The sequence below is a fragment of the Gadus macrocephalus genome, chromosome 12, assembly GCF_031168955.1.
Source record: "Gadus macrocephalus chromosome 12, ASM3116895v1".
Classification (NCBI taxonomy): Eukaryota; Metazoa; Chordata; class Actinopteri; order Gadiformes; family Gadidae; genus Gadus; species Gadus macrocephalus.
In genome coordinates, this window is record NC_082393.1 from 21,004,586 (window position 1) to 21,030,625 (window position 26,040).

The window sequence follows — 26,040 nt, forward strand, 5'->3', positions numbered from 1 at the left end:
AACGGCCACAGCTTTCCTTGTGCTCGGCAGCTGATACGGGTCACTTTTTTTTCAGGGTCAAATAACTACTGGCATATTTTTCAGGGGTTAAAGGTGAAAAAACGACAACAACCGTCTTGAATTCCTCCTCCTGCATCCTTCAGCTGTGACCAATTAGGCCCACCTGACAATGGCCCAACACGTGAGATTAACTTAGCCTTGTCGCTTCCACTCCCCCGCGGTCACCACTCAGGTGTGAGTGTGTGTATGATGGAGTAGACGTTTACGTTGCACACTCATGCATTACCCCCCCATCCCCCCCCCCCCCCCCCCCCCCCCTCCCTCCCTTCTCATTTGCCGCGTCCTTATTCCATCTTGGCCTTGGAATGATTTCCTGTCTCGCTGTGTGGCTGCAGCCGTGGTCCTCTCTCGCCCCCGACGGCGTGACTTGATTTAAGATGTACAGTACTACCGCCCCGCTCACCAGCCACTGGCAGCACACAGCCACTGAGAGGGAGATGGAGGGCGGGGGAGAGAGAGAGAGAGAGAGGGAGAGGGGGAGAGGGGGGGAGACTGAGACTGAGAGAGAGAGGGGGAGGATATAGAGGTTCCCTCCTTTCCCCTGCCCAGCCCCCACAGTGTCAACACAGTGGGAGCCAGGGTTTGGCTCTCACAGCTCCACAGCGCCACTGCAGTGGTCTGGTCACATGGCGGAACTGCAGCCCTTTGTTGTTGTTGTTGTTGTTGTTGTTGTTGTTGTTGGTTGTGGTTTGATCATTGCTGTTGCAAATTGATAATTGAAAATTATATGTCTGCTTCCAAGTAGTAGTTGGAATGGGGACAAGACAATTAAGTCTTAATTCTGAGAATTTGGTGTGACTTTTCCCGCCCAAATTGTTTCTCTGAACAACCACCCTATTTGAAAATCATGTTCCTCCTCTCCTCCTTCCAGGGCCAGGTGCGTGTGTGTGCTGACCTCATGGTGTAACAAGAGTAAAGATGAGCATTAGCAGTGATGAGGTCAATTTCCTGGTCTACAGATACCTACAGGAGTCAGGTACTACGCACATACTGCACACACACTAACGCACACCAGCAAACACACACACACGCACACACACACACACATACACATACACGTACACACACACGCCCATACACACACACACAGACACATGCATTAAACACACACGCATTCCTGCATTAACAGACACACAAACACACACCCATACACACACAAGCGCGCACACACAGAGGAATAAACTGGAGTAACCCGGCCTCCCTCCCTAGGGTTCTCCCACTCTGCGTTCACCTTCGGCATCGAGAGCCACATCAGCCAGTCCAACATCAACGGCGCGCTAGTGCCCCCTGCTGCCCTGATCAGCATCATCCAGAAGGGCCTGCAGTACGTCGAGGCCGAAGTCAGCATCAATGAGGTGCGGCAACCCCCAGGCGTGTACACACACACGTGTACACACACACACACACACACACACACACACACACACACACACACACACACACACACACACACACACACACACACACACACACACACACACACACACACACACACACACACACACACACACACACACACACGTGTGAAAGTACAAACACACACACACACACTCGTGTACACACACACAATACACACCATACACTGGTGTACACACACACACACACGCACACGCACACACATATGTGAAAGCACACACACACACACACACACACGTGTACACACATACACACGTGTACACACACACACACACACACGGATACGTTCACACACACACGCACGCACTCTAAGACACATACACACCTACACACACGGTGTGAGATGTCTTTTTAATATGGGGCCCTGGTGCTTATTCAAGTCGAACATCAGTTTCGAGGATGTGTTATCACTAATGGCAGTAAAAGCCACCTGATGGATGACAATGTTTCCCAGCAAAATAAAACCCAGCAAAACGGGAAAACGGGAAACCATCCCAGACAGAGAGATCCGTGCTGAAATAAGTCAAGCATATCTAACGAAAACGTCACCCTTGAATGGTTTCATCGTCCTCCAAATCCATGTCAATTAGTTCGATCTACTTGGTCATAACAGCTCCTGTTGTTACCCAGGGCTGCTTTATAACCAGCATTTCAAGTCGACAGACTTTTAACACTGCTTTTGTTCCTGAGCTAACCAATCAAAATGGGGTCGTGCCTTATCCCTCAGGATGGCACGCTGTTCGACGGGCGCCCCATCGAGTCGTTGTCGCTGATCGACGCGGTGATGCCTGATGTGGTGCAGACCCGGCAGCAGGCATACCGCGACAAGATGGCCCAGCAGCAAGCGGCGGCGGCGGTGCCCTCGTCGACCACCGGGGGCAGCATCGCTGGCAACGCCAAGAACGGCGAGAACACGGCCAACGGCGAGGAGAACGGAGCACACGCCATGGCCAGTGAGTACCGGGTTCTAGTCCAGTGTGTACAGACACTAAAAAGAGTAGGCCCCGACCTTGTCATCGGTCAGGGGTCGTCGAGATGGCTGTGTTGGATACCCCATGATGCCATGGGTGGGTGACCAGATGGAGGGCAACATGACATACATAAAGATGATTAAAAGCTGGGGGAAATGACAACGGTTTTTAAATACACACAGAGTATAATTTGGCAGCAACAAATAACGTGGAAAGACATCTGTTCTTGAAGTCCATTCAGAAGGGTTTGCCATGGCTTGGCATTCAAACTCCTGTAACCTTATTCATACAAATGGTTCCTCAAAAGAATCAAACAAACCATTATCAAAGGAAGAAAGTAGTACTTTAATGATGCCAAAGTGAATTGTTATCACAATTGCTCTGCTCAAGATAGAACTACAAACACAATAAATATGTATAGATATATTAGGGGTGGGAAAAATAATCTATTCTTCGATGCATCGCGATTCTCGCTAGAACGATTCTGTCTCGGTGCAGATAAGTTAATAACCGGAATTAAAAAATATATATATGTAATTATTATTATTTCATTTTTTTTGCCTGCTGCAACATTCTGTTTTTTTGTAATTTTAAAATTATTGAATTTATCTTCAGTGTGTATTGGCCAATCTGATTTGTCTTGACACGATTGCGATTCAGCCTACGCATAGCATGCGCGCAAACTCACAGCCAGCCACAAGAACTCCTTCTAATTCAAGAGCAGCTTTTCCTTTAATGACATAGAAAAGAAAGATTAGAAATAAAATAAAACTGAAACCTATTTTTTGCATGCTTCCATATTGTGTTAAAATGCAAGCTGCATTGATTATTGCATTGCTCATAGAAAGTCATATTTGTGACAAAAGCTTTCTCTCTTATGAAATATTAGATAAGTTAATTCATCTGTTGATGTCTTTAATGATCATCACAAAAGTAGGAAGTGATTAGCAAACCCAGATGTATACATATATTTTTGAAAATCACGCATGGAAATATACATAAAAAAAATTGTTGCATTGAGATGCATCGATAATCGCTTCAGAATCGAATCGTTGACCTCATAATCGGAATCGAATCGTGAGGTGCCAAGAGATTCCCACCCCTAATATATATATATATATATATATATATATATATCTAAAATGTTTATACGTTTGTGTTAGCTTGACAGACTGAGCCAGCTGCATATCTTCTTAACACCTACTAAGGCTTCTCCCCTTTCCTGTCAGACAACCACCCGGACATGATGGAGGTGGACGGAGACGTGGAGATCCCCCAGAACAAGGCCATGGTGCTGCGGGGCCACGAGTCGGAGGTGTTCATCTGCGCCTGGAACCCCGTCAGCGACCTGCTGGCGTCAGGGTCAGTTCCCGCCTCCTCTCCTCTCCTTCTTGCCTCCTCCTCTCCTCTCCTTCCCGCCTCCTCTCCTCTCCTTCTCGCCTCCTGCTCTCCTCTCCTTCTCGCCTCCTCCTCTCCTCTCCTTCTCGCCTCCTGCTCTCCTCTCCTTCTCGCCTCCTGCTCTCCTCTCCTTCTCGCCTCCTCCTCTCCTCTCCTTCTCGCCTCCTCCTCTCCTCTCCTTCTCGCCTCCTGCTCTCCTCTCCTTCTCGCCTCCTCCTCTCCTCTCCTTCTCGCCTCCTGCTCTCCTCTCCTTCTCGCCTCCTGCTCTCCTCTCCTTCTCGCCTCCTGCTCTCCTCTCCTTCTCGCCTCCTCCTCTCCTCCTCTCCTCTCCTTCTCGCCTCCTGCTCTCCTCTCCTTCTCGCCTCCTCCTCTCCTCTCCTTCTCGCCTCCTCCTCTCCTCTCCTTCTCGCCTCCTGCTCTCCTATGGTTTTTGGTTTTGCCCCGAGACAGGAGTCTGGATCTGAACCCGCCCAACACAGAAAGCTCCCAAACTATTTCCGTCCGCCCGAGCAGTGAAACCCCAGCGGTTGATGTGGACGATGACCACGTCTTTCTATCATGGCGTCATTTCCATCATTCTATATTTATCCGGCTTTGAAAACAGTTTTATTAGAACATTATGTTTTTGACCTCGGTGAAAAAGTGCAATGGTGTTTACCTTTTTAAAACACGGTGCCTCAATATACGTTGGGAGGAGGATGGGATCGGACTGGTTAAAGCTCATCCAACCGACCGACGGCAGACTCTCTAGACCTACTGAGGGAGGTAAACATCTGACTGTGTGGGGCTACTCCCCTGCAGTATTTGGTGGAAAAAGCCCATTGAAACCAGTGGACTAGATTGAACCTTCAAGGAGCTTATCTTCCTGGTGCCTGATCTGATTAAGCCTCTCCTAATCTCCGACTCATAGTTGTACAAGGCCAGTGCAGGCAGCCGATCTGCCCACAGACGGCTGACCGCACATATCACGAGACAACAACACTGCCAAATCTCATTATCTTATTGTGTTTTGTGTTCACATCATTGTGTATATATGGCAAGCAAATACACATACTCGCCTACATACACATGTTTTACATGCATCGGTAAAGCTTCTTTTGACCTCACATAAGAATGTACTTCTGGATGGGAATTTGTAGTTTGTCAAATTGATAATATCCAATCATCAGTCGCACTATTGTTAATTGTGTGTTTAATGTTGATATGTGAACTATGCATCTACCTGGTAGTAAAATGTAAGGATCATTTTTGAAAGTCTAATGTGTAGGATGACGTCAGCCTCTCATGTTGTTGTAGTTCACCATGGCCACCAATAGGTGGCGGTGTTGTGTTTACTTTACCAGTAAACACTTTTAGGATCGAACTTTTGCCCCAAGCCAATTCAATGAACTCATCGTGTGTGTGTGTGTGTGTGCGTGTGTGCATCAGGTCGGGCGACTCAACGGCACGTATCTGGAACCTGAGTGAGAATAGCACTAGCAGCTCCACCCAGCTCGTTCTCCGTCACTGCATACGTGAGGGCGGCCAGGACGTCCCCAGCAATAAAGACGTCACCTCGCTGGACTGGAACGTAAGGACCACTCACACACACTCTCACACACACACACACACACACACCTTGCTAAAGTGGAATATATGGACACATGCACACACGCATTGCTAGACTGAACGTAAGGGCAAAACACACACACACACACACATCATACCATGCAAGAGTGGACGAGCTACACACACCAGTATGCCATTATGATGTGTACCTAGAACAAACAGTGGTGCTTTCCTTCAAGGAGTTCAAGGTCTGTTGCACCTAGTTCAGTGTCATTAACGTTCGCTCTCTCGCACGCGCTCTCTCTCTCTGTATCTCCCTCTCTCTCTCTGTCTCCCCCTCTCTCTCTGTCTCTCCCCCGCTCTCTCTCTGTCTCTCCCCCTCTGTCTCTCTCTCTGTCTCTCCCCCTCTCTCTCTGTCTCTCCCTCTCTCTTTCTCTCTCTCTTGTCCTTCCTGCAGAGTGAGGGAACGCTACTAGCAACAGGCTCGTACGACGGCTTTGCCAGGATATGGACAAAGGACGGTAAGACACGCCCACACAAACACGCAGGCCGCCACTGCCCTATTAGTATTCGTCGCAGCATCACACATTCGCACTCTGAATCTTGTGCTCAATGTGCAATGTCCGGACCTTGGGACAGAAACCAAACACTTAATTCAAACCTCAAGGACAGCACCGGACAACAGAGAACCTAACACCCACCCCACCGTTGATTCTTAAAGGTGACATTACATATTATACCGCCAGGTGTGAGTGTGATTAGCCGTTACAAGCTTTTATGAAAATCGGCCTCTTCTGACATCTAAAGTCGGCGTGTCCACCGAGATGTGTGCCGGATAGATCAGTCTACCAGCCTACCCAGTGGACTGAAGCAAACGTTGCTCATCTATCCTGCACACATCTAGGTGCGGTGGACACGTCCATTTGGGATTTCAGAAGAGGCCGATTTTCAAAACGGCTTGTAACAGCTAATCACACTCCCACCTGGTGGTGTAATATGTCACCTTCAAGGCGGGACTTTGGGAGTAGTTTGAGCCCGTATGAGCAAACTACACAGGAAGTATTGTGGAGAAACCCTGCTGTTGGATAGTTTTCGTACTCTTTATTGCCCGGCTATAACCCAATTTTAAAGACGACGTGCGTGAACTGCGCAAAACGGACGCAGAACCGAAAGACCCAAGTGGTCCCAGCCGAAGACGACGTGACCTCCTTGAACCGCGACACCCAAGTCTGCGCTTCACGGAGAGCGCGCCACGGCCCTCATAAAGCCCGCTTTACTTTAGTGTTGTTAGTAAAACTAAATAATGCATTGGCTCCCAGTGAGCACGTCTGCATGTACAACTTGCCTCTACACTAGGTCTTACTGAAGTTGCCCCAATACTCTTCATTACCCTGAAGACCATGCTAGGACATCTTTGATCCAATGTGAGATTTTTATTCCACGATTTGCTTTCTTGTCCAAGTACACATCAAGGGGCCAATTGTTCAATGTCCATTGTCGCTCGTTTCCTAGGGAACCTGGCCAGCACGCTCGGGCAACACAAAGGGCCCATCTTCGCCCTCAAGTGGAATAAGAAAGGCAACTTCATCCTGAGTGCAGGTGTAGACAAGGTGAGGGGGGGGGGCACACACACACACACACACACACACACACACACACACACACACACACACACACACACACACACACACACACACACGGCCCACCCTGCAGGAAAACACAATGATTTACCGTGAACCATTCTGCTGCACAGTGAAATGACCCGGAGACAAATGTAGTTTGGAGTTAATGTAGTTCCTTGGTTTGTGTGTGTGGCGTGTGTGTCTCTGTCCTCTCAGACAACAATCATATGGGATGCCCACACAGGGGAAGCCAAACAACAGTTTCCTTTCCATTCAGGTAAGAATACAAAAACATGCTTCACAACCATAATTATAAATATTTTTTGTCTTATTCTTATTACAAATGTTGTACTTATTACAATTATTACGATGATTATTATGAGGTTTTGACCCCCTGCTCCTCCTTGCAGCTCCGGCTCTGGACGTAGACTGGCAGAGCAACAACACGTTTGCCTCCTGCAGCACAGACATGTGCATCCACGTCTGCAAGCTGGGCCAGGACCGACCAATCAAAACATTCCAGGGACACACAGTAAGTAATACTAGTGATCGTAATAGCCGTAGTAGTAATAGTAATACTGGCATTGGTTATACAGGGAAATCCAGAACAGCCAGCGACCAAACAAGTAAATCATGCAATTGCATGCGTTTGACCCATAGAGGGCAATATGAGTCCAACTATACATTCTATACATTTTTTAATCTTTGTGCATTTAAGTCAATCTTTGGAGCAGGATCTATAGCGACACACATTACACCTAAAATAAGTTATTTTAGGGTTAGGTTTTCCTTTATAGTAAGAAAATCCAACACAAACGATGTGTGTGTGTGTGTGTGTGTGTGTGTGTATGTGTACTGTCCTAGCTGCAATGCGCTCACATCCCTCCCCTCTTGTCCAGAATGAAGTGAACGCCATCAAGTGGGACCCCACGGGGAACCTGCTGGCCTCCTGCTCCGACGACATGACGCTGAAGGTGAGCAGCCGCCCCCCCCCCTCCACTATACCACCACGGCATGGTCTTTGTTATAGCACACGGTGCAAGTAGCCACATCGGGTGAGGATGTCCAACGGGCGGGGAGGAGACCTCGGGGAAGACCCAGGACTAGGTGGGGGGGATTATATCTCAACACTGGCCTGGGAACGCCTCGGGATCCCCCCCGGTCGGAGCTGGTCAATGTGGTCCGGGAAAAGGGATATCTGGGACCCCCTGCTGGAGCTGCTTCCCCCGCGACCGGACCCCGGATAACCGGTTTGAAGATGAGGATTTGGAATTAGCAGCTAGTATCATCTAAACCTGGCGCGGTCACCGCGTGTAATCAACCTCACATTCCCTATCCCACACAGCAGAGTGACCGTTCTTTAGTGTTCACCGTCCATGTGTGTGTGTGTGTGTGTGTGTGTCCATGTGTGTGTGTGTGTGTGTGACAGATCTGGAGTATGAAGCAGGACTCGTGCGTCCATGACCTGCAGGCCCACAGCAAAGAGATCTACACCATCAAGTGGAGTCCCACGGGGCCAGGGACCAACAACCCCAGCGCCAACCTCATGCTCGCCAGGTAACCCAGGTCCCGCCCCGCTCTGTTGGCCGGTTTCACGGAGTGGGGTCATGGGAAGAAACCAGTGCTGAACGATTTGGGGAAATAATCGAATTGCGAGTTCCTTATGTTCTGTATTATTCACTAAACAAGCAATACATCTTTCTGTAGTATGACCAACACGACATTGGAAGCAGTCAACGTATAAACTGATCTTTCCTTTAGGCCAGGCCTATCTTTTGAGAGGAATTGATGCATGAATTAATATTGTTACATCTTTATTTAGCTATTGAAAAAAAAATACTAATTAAAATATATATATATCAATCTTATTGAACTTCAGTCAGTAACAAATCCCAAAAAATAAATAAAATGATTTAATCACAAATGTTTTTTTCATTTATCGCAGGCTTTGTGTTTTGTAAATTAATTTGATTAATCGTTCAGCCCTAGAAGAAGCCCTGGCGGCATTTACCAAGCGTATTCAGAGACACCTATCGGGTAGCCTTCAAACTGCGCAGGAACATTAAAGTGTTTTTAGGTCTGAATAAACCTGAACACGGTGTGGGAGTGACAGCCCAGACTATGGTGGATGGGCCCTGGCTGAACCCAGCCGCCGGGGGAGAGGCCAAGTCCATTTATATTCACTATGGGCGGGAGGCCACTTAAGTAATCTACTCAAGGAAGACGTGACATTGCCGCAGTGTCAGATGTGGAGCTGAGGGGAGGGTCGTTTGGTGCAAGGAGAACTGATACAAAGGTGTATTAAACTCAGGAGTCATTCAATCAAGTTGAAACTATTGTTTGACATTTACTATTAAGACACACTTTCCACAACATGTAACAAAGTTGTTCAAGCATCGTTCCTCATGCCCTTCAGAGAAACAAATTAAAACTCCTGTGCGTTCCAGAGGAATTACATCTGGATGTTTTATTTATATCATGTGGTCCCAAGAACTCCCCTCTCCAGAAAGAACCTGTGCATTTCATTTTGCTTGGGCTTTCCTACCCTTACATACAGTACCTTAAAGGTGACACATTATACCACCAGGTGTGAGTGTGATTAGCTGTTAGACGCTGCTTGAAAAATCGGCCTCTTCTGTCATCACAAGGGGTCCACCTAGATGTATGACGGATAGACAAGCAGAGTTTGCTACAGTCCACTGTGTAAGCTGGCAGACTCATCTATCCAGCACACATCTAGGTGGCCACGCCATAATAGGTCACCTCTAAGCAAAACCCGACCCTAAAACAACTTAATTTTCGATTCAAAGCAACGTCGTGGGTGACATCGTTGTGGGGACTGGATCATAGAGGAGGGTTTGGTCGGTTTTTGTCTCACCAATGAACAACGTGTGCGTTTCCCCGGGCAGCGCGTCGTTCGACTCGACGGTGCGGCTGTGGGATGTGGAGCGCGGCATCTGCATCCACACGCTCACCAAGCACCAGGAGCCCGTCTACAGCGTGGCCTTCAGCCCCGACGGCCGCCACCTGGCCAGCGGCTCCTTCGACAAGTGTGTCCACATCTGGAACACGCAGGTACGTCCCCTCCCTGGGCCCCGCCCCCCAGCGCACCTCACCAGGGGAGAGGAGGGGAAACCAAGGCGACGAACGTCTCCGCTGTTCATTCAGTCTCCTCGCTGAGGTCCCACTAGGGCTGCTCGATGAGTGGAAACAAATCATAATCGCGATTATTTGGGTCATTGTTGAAATCCCGATTATTTTTGACTTGATGCATTTATTCGGCATTTCTTTCAACAAAAAGAAATGCAACTGAAAACTTTGAAATTCCCCATTTAAAAAAAACACACAAATGTTCAAATAGAAAATGTTCAAATAGAAAATAATTTACAAATATATATACAGCTGTTCTGCGATTTCTATTATATATATGAATGAAACAAATGTGCTTAGAAAAATAAATAAAATAGATTCAACTTGATTTATATTAGTTTGGAGATCGTGTGACCCGAAAATCGAAATCACAATCAAAATTCTATTAATTGCACAGCCCCTGGTTCAACATGAGCGGGAATAGATCGATAGCACACGCTACGATATGGCATGTTAGAGCGCCTATAGATAAAAGGGGCTTTAAAATACTGCACACAATTGAAGACACAGGATTTTTTTAGATTGATTTAAATTTGAGCTGTCTTTTAATTAAATGGACATTTCACGGTTATATACCTGTTAGATTTGTCGACGTTATAAAATGTGCACCGAACACGATCGATAAGTGTGGATCTACGACTGTTTTGTAACAAGTGATTATCAAGTCAAAAAGAAAAAAATCCAACGTCTGCAATGGACATAGCGTGTGAACTCCCATCACTCATCAACCACCCTGTCCTCACTTGCACTTCCTCCCGTCTCTCTCTCCCTCCAGACGGGCGCATTAGTCCACAGCTACCGGGGGACGGGGGGCATTTTCGAGGTGTGTTGGAACGCAGCCGGGGACAAGGTGGGAGCCAGTGCCTCCGACGGATCGGTGAGTCCACCTGCACATCGCCTCTCTCGCCTCTCACGGCTTCTATCCTCTCCCCTAGGCCAGGCCCCCACATGTTGCACCTTGACCGTTGGGAACTCTGTTTTTTTTCGTGCCGTGTTTAACGTCCTCTATTGTCTCTCGTCCCTCAGGTGTGCGTATTAGACCTGCGGAAATAGTCTCGCTTTGCTGCTGCTCCTTTGGAAGCCATGGACCGACCATGAATGTGTACATAGCCAAAATGACTGTCCCTGGCCCCGTTCGTCGCGCTCACCGCCACCGCAGGCCCCGCCCACCACCACAGGCCCTGCCCACCAATGGACAGACAGGAAGCAAGGGGGGGGGGGAGGGGGGTGAAGGGGGGAACGGGAAGCAAAGCACCCTGACACAGCAGGTCCACAACGGTTAAACAGAGAGGATGGACAGACGGAACGGCTGGATACTGACGGACGGAATCACACGAGCGCTCCTTCTCCCTCTCTGATCTGTGCAGTGACTCTAACGGAGACGCAACAAGAGACGCGGTTGGAAAAATTACAAAAAAATAACCCAAAAGACAAAAAAATAACAGATCTGTATATGTACCAAAATTTGGAGGCTATTTTGCATTTTTTTTTTTTTTTTTACTTTAAAGAATGCTCCTCTTCATCATCAAAAGAACCCCACCCCCCCCCACCCCTAAAAAAACAACGTATGATCATTTTGGTTGAGTTGGATGTCTGTTGACGGCATATCAACTTTCACCATTCAGGAGGGCAGTTGGACTATGTGTTTCTCAATTGCTGGTTACATATTTCAATAGGTTTGTTTTTGTTTTGTTGGTCAGGTCAGAGTTGCAATAAGGCGAGAGGGGCACATGGCGACCTAACACGACGCTACACTTTAACAATCACCGTTGTAAAACTTCAGAGAAGGACCAGGCCGGCATACACGGACGGCTTTACTTTGCATTGTTGACCCACCAAAGTCCGAACATCCGCTCCAAAGGGCAGAGCTGCAGTGGGTCCCTGGGGTCGCCCTGGAGCTCTGCTGTGAGCCGAGCAGAGTCGGGAGCCAGTGGTTTGGTGCTCAGAAAAACTGAAACTAGGTTAAAAGTTAAAAGCTGTCTTTGGATAAGGACTCCCTGTACGGTGTGTCGTTGATCTGCTGAGCGGTTCTGCTGGAGTCTTTTTGGATCGTTAAACGGATCACAATTGGCATGTTGTCCATGTGCTATTCGCTAGGCAGCCAAACGTTGCTTTCAGTCCTTTTCCTAAGCATGTCGGAGACAAGAAAAACATAGACCCACGCCGGCCTTGACACTTGTTCCCTGCTTGTCGGATAGGCTCTGGAAAGAGCAAACTGTAAGCAGCATCAGTTGTCTGACACCTGTGTGGGTGTTACACGGCGTTTCCTAATGTTCCAGGAAACTGCCGTTCTTGACAAGGGCAAGCTGGCACTCAGACGTTACAAAAGAGGTTGTTTGGTTTCATAGCTGCCAAAATAATGTAATGCTTTCTCATCCGCAGCAAATCATGTGCCGAGCCAAAAACCCTTTTTTGTTATTGATCAGCCTGAGGAAGGAAGCAAACTTGTGACAGAACCCAGACCGCATTAGCCCTGGCACCTCATCCCTCGTAACAAGAAACCAAATCATTGGCGTTAATCGAACATGTTTGATGTTTTATTTGTTTTTTTTATAAAGTTGCTAGTTTTTGTGCTCATTTGGGTTTCCCACTTTCTAAAAACAGAAAAAAAAAGACAAATTCCGGGGGAGGGGGTGTTGACGGTGGTCAACAGGAGCCATTCTACCTGAACAACGACCCATCCCCATGGACACATTTGGTTAAACATTTGTTCAGATCGCCTTCACACAGCATAACCAGAGCAGGTGGGCTTTCTCTATTCAGAAGATCAGGGCCGGGTATTGGGACGGGTATTGGGCTTGGAACGTGCCTGTGTAAACACAACCAAAAGATTAATTTGATTATAATCTGATTGTTGATCGCACATTGGAGAAATTTGCTGGACATTTTGAAGACACATTTTTCATGTTGTCGTCAAAAGTTTGTCACCTTGCAGTGACAGTGCAGCACTTTGGTTGTCTGAGAAAATTGTGGTTTCAGACATACCGCGCAATTCTTAAAGAAATTAACTCGCGATTGCCTTATGGCTTTACAGGTATGTTTCATTTAAAAGAATCAACCACATACCCCTTCACCCCTGAGCATGACGATGTCAGTCAATTAAATTGCCACAAAAAACAAGATTCAACTATTTCATCCGTGTTACATCCTCTGACCATTGATGATTCTTAGACCTCATTTTGGCCTCATTACTGCTCATATTTTATTACAATGTCCCTTCCTGACCAGACATTTTTAAAATAACTTTTAAAGTACGATTTTAAAAAGCAAAAATGTGTTTGTAATTTCTTTGTAGATTGAAAAAAAATCAAATTGTTGAGAATTGATCAGAAGTCATTTGTTCCATGCTTTTGTTACTTATGGAACAGTGTAAAGGTTGACTCGGTAATTACTCAGCTGGAAGTATTTTGTAATTAAAATGAATAAAAAGTAAAAAAAGATGCCATTTTGCCTGTAATTGTGTTTCTAAGAAGCAGAATTCCACATTTGACCACACACCTCATGAGGAGTTGACTTTAGTGCTTTTTAAACGGCATAAAACTGAACGCTTTACTTTATTCCCACATTTCCCCTCATTACTCATGCTCTTTAGAAAATTAAACTGCATACTTGTGGCTTGCAAAAAACAGCTGCGCTTGTATGTTCCAAGAAACCTGTTAATTATATTATTCCTCAAAGCACTTCAGTCAACAGTTTAAAGATTGTCAAATTATTAAATGTGCGGAAGAAAATGATTTTCTTTTGTAAAAATGAATGAGAAAGTGTTGACAGGACATTGCCGAGTCAGCCTTTACTGAGTCTCCCCCGTCAAATAACAGCGTTTCAGTCCGGCTCCATCCCTCCCTGCCCCTTTTATTTGTTAAATCAGATCGATCTGCTGCCATTTCAATCGGATCAGTAAAAAAAAAAGTTCAGAATAAAATATATTTTGATATTAAGTGTTTGTCGTTGCCCTTTTCTGGTGTGTGTGACGCTTATTCAATGCCTGGAAACGCAAACTTGTATTTCTTAAGTTAAAACTGCTCTAAGCCTACATTTTAGAAAGGTGTTGCCAACGTTAGTGAAGGTGTCTACATCTACATAATGCTTGTATACTTACTTTTTTGGTCAATCTTCCTTTTACACTCAAATTACCCATTCATTGAAAAACTTAATTTGATTATTTGACTGAATGGGGATTAAAGGGGTGATATTATGCCACCAGTGGAGTGTGATTTGCCATATCAGACCCTGTATTGAAATCTGCCTTTTCCTGTGTTTTAGTGACATCACAAGTCGAAAAGGCAGATTTTCAAACAGCTTTTAATGGCTAATCACTCACCCCTGGTGGCATACTATCACCCATAAGAGATTGTTAGCAAAACATGCCGGTAGGGGTCACACAATAAATATTTTATTTTGTTGAAATATCCAAATGACTGGAAGAAACTGGAAGAAAGTTGAATGGAAGAATATTATAATTTCTATGAAGATCATTTGACACTTAATTATGGAACTTGGCCTCACAGACTGTTAAATCCATTTTAATTATAAAACTGAAAAAAAAAAAGTAAAACATTGATAACTTCCAAAACGATTTTAATGTGGTAGATAAATTAAGGCATACTAACGTTTTTGCACATACAAGTAAATACAGTAAAAAAAAAAAGTGGAAAAGACCCAACAGGACGCTACTAAATACATTAAAAACATTTAAAAAGAAGAAACAGGAAATACAAATATGATAAATGTAGCACCATAAGCATCCGTGCCTAAAAGACTATGCAGAGAAGTATGCTGAAGGTATGGTCTGCTTCGACGGGCGTGGAGGTAACTCTAGAAACGAGAAGAAAAACATTGTTTTACAAGACTAGTATTACCAAACCAAAAGTCCCCCCTTATAGTCAGTTCAACAGTTATCTCCAGTACTGCTTCAGAGAACAGTGCTACCTGCGTAGGTTACCTCTGGACTGAAGGTTGGTCAGCAGGCCGTACAGGGGAATGCTGTCTTCTCTCCTCTCAAAGTACTTGGCGTCCAAGCCGCCGGACTCCACCCTGGACCCAAAGGAGGAGGATATGATTGCGACTGTTCTCCATCAAGACATAACAAGGCATACCTCACATCGCCATGCAACCTACACTTTATGGGGTGGTGGCAGAGTGCGCTGGTCCGGCGGAAGGAAGTCCGGAGTGTCTGCATGAGAGAAGGTTGGCTTGGGCGCCATGGGGTAAAACTGGGCCTTTGGTACAATGGAGAAAGTCAACATGGCTGAAATGAGACTTGAGCCACACAGCAGGAGAGTCAACCAATCAGTAGTTGGTAAACAAAAGCTTATTTTAGGGTCATTCTGTCCATGCAGTTCTGTCACGCAGTTTAATAGGAAAATATGTATATAATAGGGATGCACCGAAAATTCAGCCACCGAAAATGTTCGGCCGAAAGTGGCCCAAAACATAATTTTCGGTTTCGGCCGAAGGAGTAAAAAGGCAGAAAAAAAAATACCGAACATTTCTATCTTTGATGATATGAGAAAAAAAAAGCAACCTGTGTGGATTGAGCCGGGTTCGCTTCGTCAAAAGGGAGATTAAAAAAGAGCCGCACGTAAGTTTGCAAACAACTAAATGACAATACATTTTGTCAGGTGCAGAGTGCACCTGACAAAATGAATTAATGAAATTAATTAAAAACAGCAAAAGCCACATTCGGTATTCGGTTTCGGCTTTCGGCAACTGTTTCAGTATATTCGGTTTCGGCCAAGTATTTTCATTTCGGTGCATCCCTACTAGTATATAATAAGCGTTTGCTCAGTCTTTCGAACACACAGTTATTACTGCTTAGCATCGGCCCATGGTTTCGTACCCTCGGGCCTGCAGTGGTGGACTGGGCAGCGGGGGTCAGGAAGGACTCTGGAGCAGGGGGCTTCCTCAAGAGCTGCTTTTCATTCAGCTGCTTGTTCAGCCAGCCGATGACTAAGGCAGAACACAGAAAGACACTTTAAATCCAACGTTCATAACAATCGGTTGGAAATGTTTTTCAAAGCAATGTTTGTGTAAAATTGATTTAATCTTCCCAGCCCTCCTCAGTTTGATGGAAAATGTTTTGCCTTAGAAGAGACGGGGAGAGAGCAAACTGGCTCGCAGCACATTGTAAGTCAACGCCATATAAATGAACATCAGTGCCTCTTGCAGAAGGGACACATCTTCATAATCAGCTTTGCTAGTTTAATCAATAATACTGACACATAACTGCCATTTTAACAGCACCTGGGGCTGAAGCCCATCAGACCCCATTAACTTCCATTGCCGTGTGAGGAGACAAAAACAACATCTAATATTTCAGCTGATCATTTGAGGAACAAGTGTTCCTTCTGATTTTGAGAGCTACTGCTGCAGCTACGGTTTGAAAAGGTGACAGTCAGAAGAACATAGTAACTCATAATTTCTTACCGTTCTCGTTGGTCTTCAGCACCTCTTTGCTCTCATTGAGCTTCTCGATGGTCGTCTCCAGCTGCTCCTTCAGCTTGGAAACCTGTCAATCAAAACACGATTTTAACATGACATGAACCAAGTTGAACCAAGTGCCCGTTGACACCACTAATAACACCAGCACTTATGCTGACATTAACACTAATAAAATATATTAACACTAAATATAGTTGCAAGCAACCATACTGTATGACCGTAGGAAGGAGTATTGAGTATGGTGGTGGCCTAATGAATACATGATGGTAAACATTATGTGATGACATTCCAAGTCTAACAGACGGTTGGTTGATGTTGGACTTGAACCAGCGTCCCTATGACTATAAGAATGGTGCCTGCATAACAAGCTTCATGCATATCGCACTTTCCTAATGGCAGCCTGTTGAGTATGTTCCCCTTGAAAGGCTTGTTATAGCGCCAGCTATAGTTAATTCTTGCCTATCCTTTACATCCCCAGCTCATTTTACGAGTTCTAAAAGCTTGCCAATTTTAACTTAACTTTAGAGCATTACGTTTTTGAGACATGGACTATTTAGCCAGGAAAAAACGATGATAAAAAAAAAAAATTATACTAACGATTACAATAAGGTTCCTACGATTCTCGTAGTGCTCCTAATAACAATACTCGGACCGATATTAACACTGAAGACCTAACGAAGGCCCACCTGCTCGTCCTTGTGCGTGAGCTGCTGCTTTGCGTCCTGCAGGAGTCTCCGGGCGGTGTGCAGCTTCTCGGCGGTGTCCTGCACCACCTTCTCCTGGGACACCGTCACAGAGTTCTTCACCTTGATCTTCTCCGCCAGCATCCGCCCGTCTGCCTGCAGCTTCTTGATGATGCCGTTGGCCTCGTTGGGGAAAGGGGAAGCAGCTTTTAATAAAAGCCACACACACACACACACACACACACACACACACACACACACACACACACACACACACACACACACACACACACACACACACACACACACACACACACACACACACACACACACACACACACACACACACACACACACACACACACACACACACACACTTTGGAATGGCGAGTGCGTTCGCGTTATGAGATGTCACATTCAAATTTGTGACGTCATGACTCCCCCAACCTTTTTCTGCTCCTCCGACAGCGATTTCACCGTCGATTCCAGCTTCTTTATTTGGTGGTCTTTAGATTCAACGTTTCCCTCCATCGTTTCCTAATGAAATAAATGAATCCAAATATGACCGTGACACACACTGCAGAATTTTAATGTTGTTTACCTGAACACTTAAGACAGAATTTACTAGCTAATATTTTTGCATGAATGTCAAAATATTTTATTGTTTCAACAAGGAACTTTTACAAAAAGGTGACATATTATACCACCAGATGCGAGTGTGATTAGCCGTTACAAGCCTCTTTTGGAAATCTGCCTCTTCGGACATCACAAGGGGCCGTGTCCAACTAGATGTATGATAGATGAGCATCGTTTGCTACAGTCCACTGGTAGACCGACCTATCCAGCACACATCTAGGTAGACACGCCGACACTTGATGTCAGAAGACGCACATTTTCAAAGCGGCTTGTAACGGCTAATCCCACTCACACCTGGTGGTACAATATGTCACCCTTAAAACAATAACATTTCACGAGGTCTGAATAACCCCGACCGCGATAATGTCGTCCGAATGGTTCCATTACGAAACGTGGGCTTCCTCAAGCGTTTCACCGCGGGTCGTCACGCCGCCCGCGTACCTTCTGCTGCTGGGTGGCCTCCAGCACCTCCCGGGTGCGTCCCATCAGCTGCTCCTTGTCCTTCACCTCCTGCTCCAGCACGGCCAGCCGCGTCTGCAGCTGGCCCAGGCTGCGCTCCTTGTCGTGCAGCTCTGTGTCCAGGGTGCCGTTCTCCCGCCGCAGGGAGGTCACCTGCTGCTTGGCCCGCTGGGACTCCTGGGGGGGGGGGGGAGGGGGTTTAGAGCAAGTGGTCCCGATGCTGTGCTGCGGGGGGGACCCCAGCCTGCGGTGGCCTCATGTGCATGTGGTGGATGCGGTTGATTGCGGACTTAAAAAAAAAAAAAGAGACACAAATCTGCTTTGGCTCTTCGTTTGTGTCGATCTTATAATAAGTGTTGAGGTTTGACAAAAACAAGGTACGGTAGATACAAACTGCATGACTCAAGGTTCGGGGACCACGAGCAAACCACTACTAGTCGGGCGGCAGTAGCTCAGGAGCTAGAGAGGGTTGGCTGGTAACCGCAAGATTCCTAGTTCAATCACCGGCGACCCTGAGCAAGGCACCTAACCCGTACTGCTCCCGACGAGCTGGCTGTCGCCTTGCATGGCCGCCGCCGCCGTGTGGATGTGTGCCTGAATGGGTGAATGTTAGGCCAATTGTAAAGTGCTTTGGGTGGCCACCGGTTACAAATAAGCACTTTATAAATGCAGTTCATTAACCATCTACTACTAATACTACTGTGATGCGTTCACTGGGGGGTTGACATTGCAGATGTCAGAGGTTGGCTGGGAAAAAGTGACCAAGCGTGGGGGAGAAATCGGGGGTTGAGAAAGCATCTCCAGGGAGGTGCAGGGTAGGGCTGTGCGATTTGGCCTAAAAAGCAAAATTCCGAAGCCAAACCTGATTTTTTATTCGATAATCGAGGGTTTCTCATTTTTAAACATCGTCCTAAGCCATAAATTCTAATGACGATTTAAAAAAAAAAAAATCGATTAATCGCCCAGCTCTAGGCCCACCTCTTCAGCGCTGGCCAGCTTGATCATGAGGTCGCGGAGGGCCGACTCGTTCTTGTAGCGGCGCTCCGTCAGCTCCCGGGTGGAGGCCTCCAGCTCCGCCAGGCGGCTCTGCAGCTGCTGGCTGCTGCGCTGGTGGCTGCCCTCCAGCTCCTGACGGATCTGCTCCGTCTGCTGCTGGAGCCGGCCCTGGATCTGCAGGGGGCGTGGGGGGACTGGTCAGTGTTGAGGGCCCATGCTAGTGCTGCTGTCAGGGGGGGGGATGCGCCCTTCTGAGAGGAACCCACACGCAAAGGCAGTCACATGTTCTGCTCTCATCATTTTAAAAAGGGGACATATTATACAATCAGGTGTGAGTGTGACTGGCTATTACAAGCCGTTTTGAGGTTGTTGTTTTTTTTCAGTCTACCAGCCTGCCCAGTGGACTGTAGCAAACGTTATCTATCCGTCATGCATCTAGGCGGACACGCCCACTTGTGATGTCAGAAGGGGCAGATTCAAAACTGCTTGTAATGGCTAATCACATTCACACCTGTGGGTGTAAATATGTCCCCTTTGAGTGTTGTTCATTTAGCCGGATGAGGATTCTGAAAATATGTTTTATAAAATGACCTTTATCCTCTCTATTCCTTTGAGTTGACTGTGTTTGCGTCCCACACCACATCAAAGCAAACACCACAAGCAGATTCCCATCTGGCATAGTACTTTGAAAAACTAAATAGACTGTATAAGAGTAACCTCGAGAGCCTTTTCCCTCTCTGACATCAGGTCCTGTGAGTGGCGGCTGGAGAGCGACGTCGTCTGGCTGGTCCATTCTGAACGTAGCTTGTCCAACTCTTTGGTTTTTTCCGCCAGAGTCTAAAGACAAAACACAATGATAATAAGAATCTGATTATTTATATTGCACCTTTCATACAGGACAATGCAGCCCAAGGATTATTTAAAAAAATAAAAGATTATTGTAGATAAGGGATAACCTGTCATATCTAGTGGTAGCAATGGATACTAGTTCAGAGAAATCTCAGGTACATGGGTATTTGCTTGGTTAGCCTATAAAGAGTAATGCAGTACTGTAATTTGATCTCAGTACAGGTGAAGTGGTTTGAATACAAAACAGACATTCCACCTACTCTTTTGTCATAACCAACTGACTGAAAGGATTTGTCATTTGGAGGGCATGTCTTAATTAAAGTTGCAACACTATCATTGGCCCGATCTCAGTAAAACATAAAATTAAGTTGGTTATCAAATATAAAATTATTAAAACAATACTATAGTTTGTCAGAGATCTGACATTTAGCAAAGCAACAACAGCATTTATCAAAAGATAAAACAATTGGACAATTATACCCTTGATTCTGATCAGTTGGTGGCCCAGAAGGTGTAAACTACTCAGTGTACAGTGACCCAGTGAGCTATATACCTGCTGAGCGTAGGCAAGCTGTCTAGAGAGGTCCTCTTCAGTCTTCTTCAGCTTTATCTCCAGAGACTGCTTATCTTCCTGAAAGATTTCACAAGGCTTCACAATCTGCATCCTTTGACATGATCATAATCAAGTATTTATTATTGTACTGCGCTCCTAAAAGGGAGGTACTCAAAATCGTTTTTATTTAGAACACTGCATTTCCCTGATGTGTTATGGTACTATTTTTCTTCATCGTTTTGTATATCCTTAAGGTTTGATCACAATCTTAACGCTCTTTCCCTGAAGTGTTTCGGTCGTGCAATTATCCTTTGAGGGCCTCATGGAAAAATAATCCATGGTCTCAACCGGGCATCCAAGTATAAATATAAAGGGTTGGTGAACCGGGGACATTTTGAAGACATTCAGTAGGAGCGATGACTGATCCATGTTGAGAAGAGAAACACTGCAAGGGAAACCCAATGTATTTTCTCCCCCCCCCTTGGTTCAATAGCTCCTGTCCACGAAACAGTCCAGGCTGGTCATCAAGTGGCTCACCTTCAGCGACGAGAGGCATGTTGCCAGGTAATCCTTGACCTCCTTGTCCGAGCCCTGAAGCAGCTTCAGGGACAGGTGGTTGAGGTGTTTGAAGGCGTTGGTCTCCACAACGCTGAAGTGGGCAGCGCTGTCGTGCAGCGACGACTGGCATGCCAGGTGCAGCAGGAATCTGTTGACAAGCGAACAAAAAGGTCTCGTTAGAGACAAATAGTGAGGCAGCAGGTGTAGAAACTAAAATACGATAAAACTGAGAGACAGGGTCAGGAATTAGTCTCTACAAAAAATAAACAATGCATTGGGCTTCACAAAATCAGACCAAAATTGTGAATGGACCAGGGTTGTCTTTTTATACATACCTCGGACTCTCCTTCTCTTGTTCTGCCAAGCAGAGATGAAGCAGGTCAATAAACTTCTGGGGAAACGAGGCAAAGTCGATCAGCAGCCCCTGTTGCACCTTCAGACTAGTGGAGGGAGAAAATAAGCTCTGTGAGCAATGGCAGCATAATGAAAGGCTTCTTTGGGGTAGACGGCTCCAAACCAAGTTCCTACACAGGGGCCTACCAAGATGCCCCAACACATACCTTTGGTAGTCCTCCTCAGATATGGAGAGGCTGTATAGAAAGTATGGGTCCACGTCATCTGTGAGCCTTACAACAAGATCCTACCAATTAAAAAGGGCAGGAAGGTTAACAAGCATCGACATAATTGCAAACATTCAATTTTGTGTATGCATCATCGTATAGTGTTAAGTAGTTGCATACAAAGAGGATTTGATCATGTGAGGTAGGACTCATTTGGCATTAATTATTGATTCTATAGCGATCGCTTCTTAAAATCCTACAAGTGTTCTTGCACGCCATTTTACACATAGCTCTACATTGTAAGGCATTTCAACTAATAAAACAGTTGAAACGGCATTGGACATCTGTGTATCCTACACAGGAAGTCTGTTGTACATTAACTTCAAACACAGGCAGTCTGAATGATGTGATTGGCGAAGGTTGAGGTAAATTAAGCACCCAAGTCCCAAAGTAAGCTGAGTGCAAAGATAGTGGAAATGTTACAACGTGCACTTACTCTTTTGTAGACTGGGTTCGACGTCACCAGAAGGTCAATATTGACCCGGATATTGGCTTTTCTGAAAGCATGACACATTACATTAAGAGTGTAAATTAAAGTGATCTGAACAAATTGTAAAAATAATAATAATAAGGCCTAACGTTATTATCTGGTATGTTTTGCAGGCTGTGATTAGATAGTAAAGCAAACCTTTTAAAACATTTAGTCATTCCACTTGGATGACCTAGAAAGGTTCAACGAGGAGTTGTTATTGATCAGCCTACTTGGGGACTTCTTCGAGGAAGCACCTTTCTTCAGGTGATGGCATCACGTGTATTTAAACACAGGGAGTAGCTGCTAGTAATACCATTGTGAATAGTCCCGATCACTTAACACACGTTATATGACGTATAGGTACGAACACGCATTAGCGTATTCCTATGTACATGAGGCATCCAACGTAAATTAGTCATCTTACGTGTCTTAATTGAGATTGTATTAAAAAAAAGTCTAGGATTGTATTGTACACAAGTGTGGGCCGAATATTACCTAAGCCCCCGGTGTATTGTTAGCTGGTAGCAAACTGTCGCACGCTTACCTTTCCTCGCAATCTTTGCACTTCACGTAAACCTGTAAACGTTTATTGAAAAGTGTTTCCATTGCTATTAAGTGATGCGTTTTCTGTTCCAAAAAAACAACGTGTATGCTAATGACAGGCGTTTCACAAAAGGAGCCGAAGAACCTCCATAACAAGTTTGGGCGAATTCACGTTTGGCGCTTTACAGCCGCGGACAGAAACAACGAAAAGGAGCGCTTTTTCAACTTAGCTGAGTAACTCGGCCGGGTGGGGCGAGAGTCTGCACGGGTTGACAATAGTGCCAAACGGTGTTTCCCCCATCAATCCTGTATATAATGATTAACATCAATTATGTTTAGGAAGATCCCTGTGATAGATGGCATACATACGAGTTAGTTTGTTTGAGTCACTTGACAGTCCACTCACCAGACCAATGTTACAAGCGTACAGTTCTGTCCAGGGCGTGGCTTCAACAGATGCAATAAATATACATTTGACCACTAGATGGGGCAGTTCTTAGGCCAACTGGTGTCCTTTTCTCCCAAGGCCTTATATTGTTGCAATGCAACACGTTCAGCACTGGGTGCATAGTTGGATATTTATATAAAAAAAAGAAGCAATTAATATAGGCCTATATAATATATGTAATCACACACACACACACACACACACACACACACACACACACACACACACACACACACACACACACACACACACACACACACACACACACACACACACATTGTTTGTTTGTTTTACTTTGAGACACACACCGTGGTCAGATATGGGATGAGATGTAATGCAAAACATAATACATTATCACTAATAAAACAGCTGGAAAAACGTTTGTTGGAATGGAATAAATAGACAATAAGTTGACTTGCTGGCTGAGTTGTGGCATAGCTTGTTTATTAATGGTATATTTTTGCATAGGGAAACAAACTTCCAGTAATGAATTCATCAGCAGCAGCTGATAGCAATGGCTGAATACGTTATAATGAAATATCTTCAAGCTGTTTACATCCCTCACACCAGGTCAGTATCAATAATAGTTTAGAAACGTGTCACACATTGAAGCTCTGCAGTTGAAGACCATATATAAAATGGAACAGAGAAAGTTAAGAATAAGAAAAGTCCTTGATGATAGATTTCAAGCTTTAGAGAAGGACAGTAAACCACATCCAACGTTCTTCCACAGAGAGAGGTTTTTACACTGAAACTTTTGGCCTTTAAAGCAGGTAGGATTTCTAAAGACTGCTCCTTTCAAAGCCAGGTTTGAGTGGGCAATGTAAATAAAATCAAACGTTAAAAAATATATTTTTTACTGAAAGCAATCGTTTGATAAAGCACTCTCTATCTATTATAGGGACATTCTGATAAATATTTTAAATTTAGAAATTATGTCCAATAAATTAGGACAGGAATTATTTGTGCAAATCCTTTAGCTAAAATAATAATATTACTTATTTTCCCCTCACATTAGATTCATGACTAAAATCCGAGCCAATTTAGTCTCACAATATCAATAGTGTGTGGGTTGGACCACCCAGCTCCAAATCAGGTTGGAGGACAAGGGAGAAAGCTCCCTGTTTATTGTCAAAAGATGACGCTTCTCACTCTAGTGCAGATATCCGGCCTCCAGGCAGTCATTCTATTAAAATATATGTATGTTTTTCCCACATTAAATCTCTGGTGTGAGGGACATATACCGTCTCTTCGCAGCAAGCAAAGCAGTCCTTTACTATAGTATTATCTGAAGTTATAATGAGAAATAAAGTCCTTAAAATATGACACTGAATAAAAAGGTTTTCTGAGAAAAGAGCATGTGTCTTCCCTTCTTTAAAAACAGTCTATAACACATGGAGAAAACAGCGTGCAGGAACTTAAGTACCAAGAAAGACAGAAAGTAACCAGCATAGCACTGCTGGAAAAAAACGTCATGTTACAAAGATGTTAATTGTAATTACTTAATTATTACTTAAATATAATTATAGTAATTTACATTTTAGAAGTTCCAAAAAGGTTTTGTTGTAAGGTTTTTCCTTCAGCAAAAACACAATCATCAATTCAAGTAACACCAAAAAGAAAAAGAAAAAAACTAAACAAAATCGGAGTAATAAGGTTATCGGTTAACAGCAGCATTACAGTGGGGAAATGACCCAGAGTGTTCATGGAAAAGAGCCCTCGATGAAAAAACACAAAACACCAACAACACTTGGATGTAGTAGAGGGTATTCCTTTTCCCCTCTGACTCACACACTGCACCCAGCCAAAGATCTGAGGAAATCGCCCAGAGAGGTTCAAAGTGCTCACAATGCTAATACATGTCCAGAATCCAGAGCCATTGGAAAGTAAAAATTAGGAAAGAGAAACAAGTCTGCACATTTTTATATTCCATCAATGTTAAGCATGACTTACCGGGATTCAGAATTGTAATTGAAAAAAAGAATAACAGTTAGATGGTTCTCTTTCTTGACGGTGATATTTTGCATTCATCAATTCAATTTCTAAAATTTGTTTTAGTAAAAGAAAATCCTTTGGAGTTCTCTGCTCAAATCATTGCCCTGTACTGAAATCTCCTGGTTGATTAGGGTGGGAACAGGAATATATTTGCATGCAGTCACTGACATGAAAGTATGACTTTCTTACCACCTCAACTTCTAGAATGTCTACATGCAGAACTGTGAGCAAAGCCAACAAGCCTCATAATGTTGGTGTTCTGGGACAGTTCCCTCTGGATTTTCTATGAGCATCTTTGGCTATTATGGCTTGTGAGCTCTGATAGGGCAAGTGATAACCTTGTTATGTATAGAGCACCAACCCCCAGGGCTTCAATGTATCACATACTCAAGTGTGGCGTTTGAATTATGACTGAACTGGACAGAACACAACACATGTCAAATCAAATAATAGCAGTAAAATCATAGGCACTGCTCTTTGAAAACCTTTTTTGGTATGTTTTTGTTTGTTTTCACACTGCTCACCTGCTGGTTTATTCAAAAGAAAGGTATAGAGGATAGAGATCATTCAATGCCACATGGGAGAAATATGCTTTACATATACCATTAAACCTGAGGAGAAG

At 44.9% G+C, this 26,040-nt stretch overlaps 2 protein-coding genes across 4 annotated transcripts in view; one reads left to right on the plus strand and one right to left on the minus strand.

Annotated features, from left to right (window-relative positions):
• Positions 1-14,103, plus strand: part of tbl1xr1a (TBL1X/Y related 1a) — a 32,305-nt gene extending 18,202 nt beyond the window's left edge. Inside the window, exons 3-16 of one of the 2 annotated variants that reach the window (XM_060067591.1) lie at positions 932-1,036; positions 1,270-1,415; positions 2,204-2,429; positions 3,677-3,809; positions 5,274-5,415; positions 5,851-5,914; positions 6,906-7,003; positions 7,232-7,292; positions 7,426-7,547; positions 7,915-7,989; positions 8,445-8,572; positions 9,925-10,090; positions 10,941-11,042; positions 11,192-14,103. In XM_060067591.1, coding sequence (XP_059923574.1) covers positions 979-1,036; positions 1,270-1,415; positions 2,204-2,429; positions 3,677-3,809; positions 5,274-5,415; positions 5,851-5,914; positions 6,906-7,003; positions 7,232-7,292; positions 7,426-7,547; positions 7,915-7,989; positions 8,445-8,572; positions 9,925-10,090; positions 10,941-11,042; positions 11,192-11,218 — 1,548 coding nt within the window. In that variant the 5' untranslated portion in view covers positions 932-978 and the 3' untranslated portion in view covers positions 11,219-14,103. Of the gene's footprint in view, positions 1-931; positions 1,037-1,269; positions 1,416-2,203; positions 2,430-3,655; positions 3,810-5,273; positions 5,416-5,850; positions 5,915-6,905; positions 7,004-7,231; positions 7,293-7,425; positions 7,548-7,914; positions 7,990-8,444; positions 8,573-9,924; positions 10,091-10,940; positions 11,043-11,191 lie in introns of both variants that reach the window. The other variant, XM_060067590.1, reaches the window with a different exon arrangement.
• Positions 14,104-14,726: 623 nt separating this feature from the next.
• On the minus strand, positions 14,727-23,359 carry sass6 (SAS-6 centriolar assembly protein). Of its 2 annotated transcripts, none has more exons than XM_060067588.1 (16): positions 22,977-23,359; positions 22,397-22,457; positions 21,901-21,980; positions 21,676-21,780; positions 21,320-21,488; positions 20,783-20,860; positions 20,098-20,217; positions 19,363-19,554; positions 18,367-18,561; positions 17,737-17,826; positions 17,293-17,472; positions 16,592-16,673; positions 16,005-16,114; positions 15,284-15,384; positions 15,108-15,199; positions 14,727-14,980 (listed from the first exon to the last, which is right to left on the minus strand). In XM_060067588.1, the coding sequence occupies exons 1-16, from the start codon at positions 23,036-23,038 to the stop codon at positions 14,925-14,927; spliced, it is 1,773 nt and encodes a 590-aa protein (XP_059923571.1). In that variant the 5' UTR covers positions 23,039-23,359; the 3' UTR covers positions 14,727-14,924. The 2 variants fall into 2 exon arrangements, with proteins under 2 accessions (XP_059923571.1, XP_059923572.1); XM_060067589.1 differs by lacking the exon at positions 22,977-23,359 and adding an exon at positions 22,589-22,950.
• Between the last annotated feature and the right edge of the window lie 2,681 nt (positions 23,360-26,040).

Bases quoted from the DNA above. Each gene is read 5' to 3' on its own strand.
- sass6 (XM_060067588.1), bottom strand. From the start codon at position 23,038: ATGGAAACACTTTTCAATAAACGTTTACAGGTTTACGTGAAGTGCAAA. The intron at 21,781-21,900 runs GTATGTGTTGGG...TCCCTCCACTAG, and splicing joins TCTGAGGAGGACTACCAAAG to TCTGAAGGTGCAACAGGGGC. The intron at 17,827-18,366 runs GTACGCGGGCGG...TTATTTCATTAG, and splicing joins AGGCCACCCAGCAGCAGAAG to GAAACGATGGAGGGAAACGT.